We start from the raw sequence: 9,836 nt of genomic DNA, 5'->3' as shown, positions 1-9,836 counted from the left end.
ATTAATACACAGCATGTTATTAGGCATATCACGGTGACAGTACAGACATAGATGATAAGATTTCACCTAAGACTATTCTCAGTGTTGATGTATAGATCTGTACACGTGTAGAATCTTACAGCAAACTGTGGTGAATTATTGTGGAATGAACATAATGAAAAAATAATAGTAAGCACCAAGTGTGATAAAAGGTTTCCTCCAGAATTTTGGTCGTTCTTAGTGCAAAGAAAGATGGTTTATATGTAGGTGCTGTTTTCAAAAAATAAATAAATAGATAAAAATAAACAAACACAAATAAATAAATAAATTAATAAAACACATGGACATTATATATTGGCTATATTTCAGAAGTCTTCAGAGGTCAAGGTCAATTATTTAAAAAAACATTCCATTTCGTTCTCATTAAATTTCAGCTTTTATTTATTCTTTTATTAAATATACATAGAGAGTGAGAGCTCCAGTGTTTACCACCCACTGTAGACAAAGAGTCTTCGTGTCATGATACTGCACCAAATGCGCACATTAGTCACGTTCTTTGTGTTTCTTTTGTATTGATTTCTAAGACGAAATTCCCGGCGCGTAAATGGGAGCAGTGGAAGTAAAATCCATTTGATTTACATCTAAAGTCATCAGTTTTATTGGTGTGTGTTTTCATGATTTATCTTCAGTGTAATTTGGACTCTATGACCTGCAATTCAAATTACTCTTAGACTGTGTTCCCATAACCTTATCGTACTAGCGGGATGGATCAATCTCAGCGGGGATTCTCGCTAAGACGCAATCTATGTAATCTGCTGTATTGTCAGGCGCACCCCCTCGCAAAGCAACATGAACAAGATGATGGGGCATAGTTTCCCCGACTTTACCCAAGTACATTAAGTTACAAGGGAGCGTGTCAGACATTTAAGCCGCTTAAACTGAATACAATTTAGGCGCAATCCCTGAGAAGTTTAGGTCGATCCAGCTAGCACGATAAGGTTATCGGAACGGGGCCTTTAATCTCCCAGCTTGGCGTCCGATCTTCCAAGACCGCCCACTTTTGGCTGCATGTCAATCCTCACTGACAAATAGCCTTTGATAAATATAATCAGTTTCGCTTAAATGTTCATGCACAGTTATTATTTAACACGAGCTGAAATATTTTCCATACCATAAGCTTGTGGCCAACTTGGACTTCTAGGCCTTCATCATCATGACGTGAGTTGTTATTCACTGACTGCTAGGTAGTATAGCAGCCGGGACTCTCTTTATAGTCTCGATCACCACAGGACGCACGGATTTTAAGATCGCACGTCCCCTGCGAATTTTGGATATATTAAGGTTCGTGTATTGAAGGCACGAGATTGAACCTTGGACTAAAAGTCGAATTACAATCCCCAATTCTACTTAGAACTGGCGTCATCATTAGTCATATATTTTTCTGGCTGCACGTATTGACTCTGTATGATCGGGCAAGGGGTTGGCGGCAGTAGCAATGTTTCCTCGGCGTTTTGTGTGTCACTGTTACTGGCATTATCACTTTCAATGCTGCTGTATTCGGACCTGTTACGCCTCCTTGTGAGTACTGCATAAACTACCGCACAGTATAGAACGAGGAGACCAGCCTGAAAACAGACATACGGACGTACATTTTACAATTAAATAGTTCATAAAGGCCATGGTTGCCTCCATACATTAAAATAGTGATTTATGCCAGGATATTTGCGATCCCTGATACACAATACAAAGACACACATGCACACACATACACTCATTGTACATAAACACACACTAAATACACTGTTCATACAAGCACATTTACACATAGACGACAGTCTGAAAACAAACACATTAAAATAGATAATATGGTCATAAATAAAGGCAGCTTCTGTTTGCCGTATCATTATGTGGATTTTTGTATTTCTTTTTACTTCCTTTTTTGCCTTCCTTTATTAAAAGTGTCATGCATATAAAAATATGTGGCCCCTTTGACAAGGGTGTGTTTGAAGTATATTTTCTGTTTTGTCTTGCCAGTACTTACTTCTCCCAGACAGAGCCCCGTAAGGACTGCCGATAACGTGCTGAATGGATTATGTTCCACGATAGCTGCTCCAATAAGCGTCCCGATGAAATTCCTTAAATGTAAATAAAATATTGAAAGGATTGTTTTGTAGGATGTAAAGATATTCAGAATTGAAGGTTTATATTGTCAAGCTTTAAGCTACTGTTCTGTCCACTGAATTACGGTTGTAAATAAAAAGTAAAAAACACCAATGTATTTTTTAATGGCGCGCATACTGCAGATGGCGTTAAGTTATTCCCGGTGTATCTGTAGCTCTTTCCACATTAACTCTCTTAACTGATTCAAAAAAAAAAAAAAAAAATCATAATGAAAAGAACCACACAAAATCTCACCCAAGGCCCATAGACGTGTCAAATACTGCTGACAAGTTACCATATGTGATTATATTATCGGGTAATCCGTGGAACCTGTAACAATATTAAATATATTGATATATTGTGTATATAATCTCAACTATTACAATAAAATGTGAGAAGATCGAGTACACGAACCAACTCAATGATAAGTGACATGGCGAACACAACAATGCATCAAAAATGCTCAACTAGCAAAATAAGAACGTGATAATAAAGAAAATAAGATTTTAGTAAATGTTCGCCATTCTGAAACAGAAAGGAATAAATCCTTTTATGATTTTATTATTTATTCATATTAAAAAGGAATGATTTACTCAGTTTTATTATCATGTGGAAGTTTCGCACCCTGCTAAATGAATGTTTGGTGATGAGTTTTAGAATCTCAACTAGCACAATGAAAGGTGACAACAGTATTATATAAGACAAGACAAAGATACGGTGAAACATGCTCCACTAACACAATGAGACGTGAGAACTGTATTGGCGCACGCAACAATACGTCAAAACAAGCTCATATAAAACAAAAAGAAATAACCGACAGATTCCAATATTATAGCATATCTATAAATCTGAAACAGAGTGGAATAAATTATTTTTTTAATTTTGTAATTTATTTATTTAAAAAGAAAGGTATAAAGCAGCCAGTTTTGTGATGGTGTAAAGAAATATTCAAGAGTGGAAAACCAAGCATAAGGCCCAGTAACTAATCTTACCTCTTTCACGATTTTCGTTTCACAATCCGCCATGACGGCTACAGAACATCGAAAAAGGGAATTATAATTCTACATAACTGACACGGCCTACAAAACAATATTTTTTCTAATAATACTCAACAGTGAAGAATGGGGCACAAGACCCTCACAAATCATCCAACTTCTCGACGTCCGTTACAAAATTCGCCATGACAGCTACATTGAAATAAGGTGTTCTAATTCCACATTACTTACACGGCTTCATTTACACAATCCGCCAAGACAGCTACATTGATACAGGCGGTCCCAATTCCACATAAACATCGTCCCAAGAAAACTCCCCACGATGCTCTGAAATCCAAAATGTACAGTATCACTGGACCCATACAGAAAAGCTTTTAGCTGATCTTAAATATTTTGGAACGAGGCATAGACTACTCGGGACATGGGAGGGGGTCAGTCTATTTTTATAAAGATGTAACTTGCTGAAAATAATTGTCAACCCTTGAGAATTCGGGTTTTTTTACTGACGGCATAGGTTTTAAAAGCCACACATATGTTGCAATTTTGTTTTTTTTTTTATTTCCCAGAAACCAATGACCATTTTCATTACCTGGGTCAAGTATGAACACATGTCAACTGATGTTGCCACAAAGTTTAGGGTGCTAGCTTGGTTATATAAGGGGTGTTTCTGAAGCTGAGGTCGGACCTCCACTAAACTATAGCTAAAGCCATACCAGGTAAACTCATGTTGTTTGTAGGACCAAATAACTGCATTCAATGAACTGGGCTTCAGGAAACCCAACATTGCCAGATAGCTTTGGGTTTCAAGGCCACATGTTATTAGACTACTCTCTACCCCGAGAAGAGGTCCGACCAGCAGTGTAGCTTCTGACAGATTGACAATTTGGCACAGTTTCACCTCAAGTCCTGTTCGTATTAACATGAACATTGCCAGAAAAACCCACACGAAATCTGCCATTGTCATTCCTACAGAATCATGGGCCCATCGTTTGATTGGCCTTTTCCGCAAAATTTTGAACTGGAAATTCGTCTTACATGGCAATATGCCAAGAAGGAAGGCTAAGACACCTATGTAAACACGTTATCATAGCGTTATTTACGGCTACCCAAACTCAAAACAGAAACCTGAGAGACGTGCATTGGGAATACATGGTCTTCCTAGCTGAATCCCTGTTCCTACTCTTCCCATGAGATGGCCGTGTGCGAATGTGTCGTTTTACTGGAGACCATAATTTAACAAGAAATTGAAAAAACTCAAGGCTGCTGGGTGCTTTTGGTTCCCTCAGTGACAGGCAATTGGTTCTTCTTGAAAAAAAAAGAAGAAAAAAAATGCCATCGCCGTGGCGTACATGTACAGGGAAATCTTACAAAATATGTGCGTTCAATACATCAGGACAACTTCCGCTTCCAGCATGAAAATACAACCTCCTTATATACTATATACTGCCCGCCTGGCGAGGGATTTTTTAAACAAATTCGACAAACCCTGTATTGCTTATGGACCAACCCGCCAAAAAGCGATATATGAATCTAGTTGAACACCTTTGGGGCGGATTTGGGAAGGCTGTATACTGGAGAAATCAACTCCTAGAAAATGCACAACAGTTAAAGCCAGCTTTGACCCAAGATCCATAAACAAAGATTGGTTGCACTAGTGAGCACCTTGAGGCCACGTAGTAGGCCTTTTTCGTTCACCGGGGGGTCACACCCGCTACTGAAATTATTAATTGTGTACCTGACTAAATTCAGAAATGTGACTGAAATCTTGAAATTGATTGTGTTTTCCATGAAGAAGCTTTTTGTTTCTTTTGCATGTTTTTCAGCCTTTGTAAATGCAAAGATAACAGAGCCCTTAAATGTAGACGTTTGTGACCTAATCCATAAACTTCATTAGTTGTGACAAGTATTTCGAACAACACTGTATTTCATTTTTGTTTCTGGAAATAAAGTCATCAATTACAACATTGTAACATTTAGCACAGCAACAATATATTTTAATGAAATGTCTTCATGATCCTGAAGTTATGGCATTGGTACCTACCCCTTGCCGTTTGGGAATAGGTGATTGAGGGGAACCCAGGGTCCAATGAGAGTTAAGGCTACGGCCATGACGATGAGTCCCAAGATTATCATTACCTTACACTGATTCTATAAGAAAAACAGTACATTTATTTTATATATTTTTGGAAGTTTATACTCATTTGTATGCTTTGGAACTACAGTTATTTTGTGAAACTTTCACCAGGTGAGGTATTAACTTTCGTCGTTATTATGCGACTTTGAAACAATTGAAACATATTACAAAAAATCAATAATAATAAAAAGAAATTAAAAATAGATATTAAAAAGAAAAACAGCTTACGTATTTGTCTGTTATGAAACCAAACAATAGTACCGAGCACGTGTAAAAGGCCCCAGTCAGAGAAAACGCCAAACCGATCATCATATGGTTGCCTTGAACAGAGGAACCTACCTGTAAACACGACATTAAAAAATAAATAACACATGCAATAAAAAAAAAAACAATAAAATAAAATAGAAATAAAAAATATATAAAAACTGAAAGTGTATATTCAATTCAATGACCCCATGCATGGGCATTAAGATATATTCTTCTACATGTAATATGTTTCACACTAACGTAATTATAAAGTATCTTTTCACTAGCATAAGAATAACAGTGCCCTTGTAATCAAATATCTTACATTCTGTAAATGGCCTCCTAGCGTGGGACTTAAAGCACTTAGCCCAACATATCCTACCCAAACGGCTAATTGCTCCAGAGGTATAGCGGGTATCTTTGCTATTTTAATAAGCTGTCCGTAGTCTGTTGGCGTATCTGTGAATAAAATGTTAAATAATTGATATGGAAATAAATTTCAGACTGTAATACTAACATGTTATTTTTTGCGTGCACTGTCTATATCTCCATACATACATGTACTGGCGAAGTGACGGCGATTACGATCCACTATCTTCCTTCATATTTCTCCACCAATCTCCTAGCTCTGGAGGCTTTTAGTCGCCTACATGCATTCTATAAGGCTGTAAAGTATTTTTTTCTCTTTTCACCCTTTTTCTTTTGACATTATTTTAACTTCCACTACATGTATGTTAATTAGTTCCCCTTCATGCCATGATCAGTGGGTTTTGCTTGCGTCACGACAATATATGGAATAAGTTGTCTTTTGCCATCTTTCAGAACTTGATCTTTTGGTTTATTTAACGTGCATGGTACCCCTAATAACTGCAGGTACGTGGTCGCAATTTGAGGAAAGAATTGGCGACACCCAGTCTAACAGCTAGAAATTTTAAATTTTTTCACAGCCAAGTTAGTAAATACTAACTGTAACAAGTTACCTTGCTCCTCTATCTCAGTTGGTAAAGTAAAAAAATGCCACAGCTGCTGTGATGATCATCAGCGGCCCCGACACGAAGAACGGCAGGCCAAAACCTCCCAGCTGATAGAGGCCGCCACCTACCAAGGGGCCCAAGACGTTACCGAGACCTGCACACATTTCCAAGAATCCCTAGCATAAAAATGACGGGATAATATTATTGATTCATACATGCTTTTTCAGAAATATGTGCTGTTGAAAAAAGACCTTTATACCAGTATAAAAAAGAATTTAAAATGTCTTGACTATAAGTTAAAATCATTTTGAAACTCATGCAAAAGTGAATATGAAACTCGACTGTAAAACCACTTCAGTGCATGCCTATGTGAAGAATAGATCTAACTCATTCAATATTAAGTGCATATTATTATTATTATTATTATTATTATTATTATTATTATTTACTTAGTATTTTTCTCTAACGATGTAAATTATGTTTTGTAATTATAAGTAGCATCAATGATTATAGGATTGTCGTCTACTCACATACGCTGTTGCTACGTTGTCCCTAAACTCCTTCGTTGCTAGGGCATAGTTGGCTGCAAAAGACATCGAAGCACCCAATGATTCCATCACGCGTATTGTTATAGCAAGCCCAAGAAAAGTGTCACCGGGAGGGCAGGCATCTAAAAAACTAAAACATAAATATTTAACAAGTAAGATTTATCTTAAGTATGGTAATCTTTAATGGGTATAAAACTGTGGTTCTTCTGTTATGATTTGTAGAGCAATCAATCAGGAAATCCATTGCAAAATTTGTTGCAGTTGTCATTCTCGTTGATTGATACGTTTCCCACGCTTTATGTGTCAACCAAACATTGAGCTTCGTGCGCAGTTTTGGATAGAATATACGTTATGTGAAGGGAAGTTGCTAAGATTCCATTTTGCTATATGAAAGTTAACCGCCCATTGTAGGTCTATAATCAAATGTTTAATCTTTAAAAAAAAAAAAAAACGCGACAAAAAAGCGTAATATCGACAAAAAAGTTACGCACCCAAAAGCCAGCGAACTGACACCAATTACCAGTCCTCCTATGTAGGAACAGCGCCTCGTTCCTATGCGAGATAACTAAAACAAAACACGAATAACTAATTTAAAGTACTTGAATTTGCAGTTTTTATCAAGACAGTAAATCTGTTTTATAAATTTGCAATACCATTTAGAAAGATAATTCTCCAGAAAAACAGTTTATTGAAAGTCAGGTGGGATACATATACATATAAAATTGATATATATTACCATAAAAAATTTAATTAATATAACATAGTATATTTTCTCTTAAGTGTGAGAGTGGGAGTGACTGTAGTTTTCCTTTTGGTACTACATATATGCTGTATTTGTGAAGTATTGTGTCAATAAAAAAAAAATTGATATATATTAATGCAAATTAAGATTATAAATTTGACTTTTTAAATGAAGACAAAAAAGATGGCAGTGGATTGTAAAGCAACCAACAGCACCTGTGAACCAATAATAAGGGAACAGCAGAACATGGCGACCTCATAACACCCAAGGATTGCCCCTGCTCCTGTTAGAGACACGTCCTTTTTTACTGCCTGAAATAAAATGATAATAACGCCATTTAACCTAAGAGAAAGCGCTCTTGTTCATAACGCGCTGGTATTTCTAAATGTATCGTAGTCTGTCAAAAATGCTTATATAATACAAAGTATCGAGATATCCTAAGAGATAATGCTGGTGGTCATCAACTTTGTTATTCTTCACTTTGATGCGGATCGTTAACTGACAAAAAGAGTCGAGTAATATAATACAGTTTATAAATACCTCATTTTTAAGAAACATAATGTGAACATGAAGTCCGTTTAATTTCTTTATATATATATATATATATATATATATATATATATATATATATATATATATATATATATCGAGGTTTAAAATGTAACAAATGTTTATCATATGACAATGGTGCATGGAAAGTTAAATAGAGTCCCTTTAATAAACTAGTGAAAAATAAACAAAATGGCTTTCAGGATCATACACATATCATGGGGGCTTGGTAACTACATCTATGAAAAATCTTATGACAAAAAAGCAAAAAAAACTCAGACTATTGCCAGTATTGACGTAGTGCACAAACTTAGGCAAAAATGATGACAACGGACGAAAGCTGGCAGAATTATGGTTAAATTTCTGGTTGTTTTCTCTTTTAAGAGAAACTTAAAAGTTATAAAATCCACTGTCTTTCGCACATAAGTTTACAATTACTATGTTTTACATGATACATGCATGTACCTAGGGATGTTATGTGACCATGGCGATATACTGATTACATCTGATCAGATGAGTCGCTATTAACCAAAAGAACCATTCATTTGTCACTCACCATGTCTTGGAGAAATGGCATCACAAGAGTGTAGCACACGGATAACATAATGTTGGCAAGAGCCCCGTTAATTAAGGTAGATTTCTGCCGGGAGCTCAAATTGAGAAACTTCATGGCCTCACGCTTTCCCTCCTCCTCATTCTCGATCTCTTGGCATCCATTTGCCATCTCTACCCAATAGCCAAATGCAACATATTTCCTTCGATGTCATTTTCTTGCTTAACTGTGCAGAGCTCCGTAACTCGAAAGCATTGCGGATTGCGAATAGCGATATCACATAGAGGCTACAGTGTATTATATGGGGCTAGTATGGGCGAGTTATGGAATCGAGACGCTTGCGCTCGGTCGCAATGCGCGATGCTTTCGAGTTACAGGCCAGGTCCATAAATCATACGGCGAAGTCCATAATGTTAAATGCATTGGAAGGGATAATACTGCGATAGCAGAATTTGAATCCACCGGTCTCTGTCTCAGTTTGAGTCGTCCCGCGACCCTGAAATTTAATCCTCTTTAATTACAACTGATATTTTGCAGAGGGTAATGATATTTTAGTCTTTTTGTACATTTGTCAATAAAATTATGCCGTTTATTAACTTATACATACAACTTTTTCTAAAAAGGTGGATTGACGTTTTCACGTTTTTCCTCAGTTGCAAAACGCGGTTCAGGTGTGTGATGAAACAAATCGTCGGACGCTAACAATAGGTCCCCATACTTAGATCGATCTAACAGGATCTCTAGATACCTGGCACGCCTACTGAAGCTGCTAAACGATAATTAATTACCCCTAGCAGTTTCAATAGCCGTGTTAGACATCTAAGCCGTTTAATGTTGGTTGCAATTTAGCGAAAGTCCCCTCGGGGATTGATCGATCCACACTTAGTACGATAGGGCCTGGGAATGGTCCCTAAGGTTGGCGAGCCTACAGCTATGTTAAACCACTTTATCACCTC

General features: G+C 36.8%; 2 protein-coding genes across 2 annotated transcripts; both read right to left on the bottom strand.

Annotated features, from left to right (window-relative positions):
- Positions 1 to 391: 391 nt before the first annotated feature.
- On the bottom strand, positions 392 to 8,090 carry LOC106151655 (MFS-type transporter SLC18B1-like). The gene is made up of 11 exons (XM_086996014.1): positions 7,994 to 8,090; positions 7,528 to 7,601; positions 7,019 to 7,166; positions 6,495 to 6,664; positions 5,840 to 5,973; positions 5,497 to 5,607; positions 5,176 to 5,282; positions 3,366 to 3,461; positions 2,395 to 2,469; positions 2,021 to 2,114; positions 392 to 1,604 (listed from the first exon to the last, which is right to left on the bottom strand). The coding sequence occupies exons 6-11, from the start codon at positions 5,578 to 5,580 to the stop codon at positions 1,383 to 1,385; spliced, it is 678 nt and encodes a 225-aa protein (XP_086852140.1). The 5' UTR covers positions 5,581 to 5,607; positions 5,840 to 5,973; positions 6,495 to 6,664; positions 7,019 to 7,166; positions 7,528 to 7,601; positions 7,994 to 8,090; the 3' UTR covers positions 392 to 1,382.
- Positions 6,509 to 9,051, bottom strand: LOC147759913 (MFS-type transporter SLC18B1-like). The gene is made up of 5 exons (XM_086995602.1): positions 8,884 to 9,051; positions 7,994 to 8,089; positions 7,528 to 7,601; positions 7,019 to 7,166; positions 6,509 to 6,664 (listed from the first exon to the last, which is right to left on the bottom strand). The coding sequence occupies exons 1-5, from the start codon at positions 9,049 to 9,051 to the stop codon at positions 6,509 to 6,511; spliced, it is 642 nt and encodes a 213-aa protein (XP_086851728.1).
- Positions 9,052 to 9,836: the final 785 nt, after the last annotated feature.

This window comes from Lingula anatina, chromosome 9, assembly GCF_051362555.1.
Source record: "Lingula anatina isolate TDL-2025a chromosome 9, LinAna3.0, whole genome shotgun sequence".
NCBI classification, from domain to species: domain Eukaryota; kingdom Metazoa; phylum Brachiopoda; class Lingulata; order Lingulida; family Lingulidae; genus Lingula; species Lingula anatina.
The sequence above is the reverse complement of the archived record's forward strand: the minus strand, read 5'-3'. Positions and strand labels throughout refer to the sequence as shown.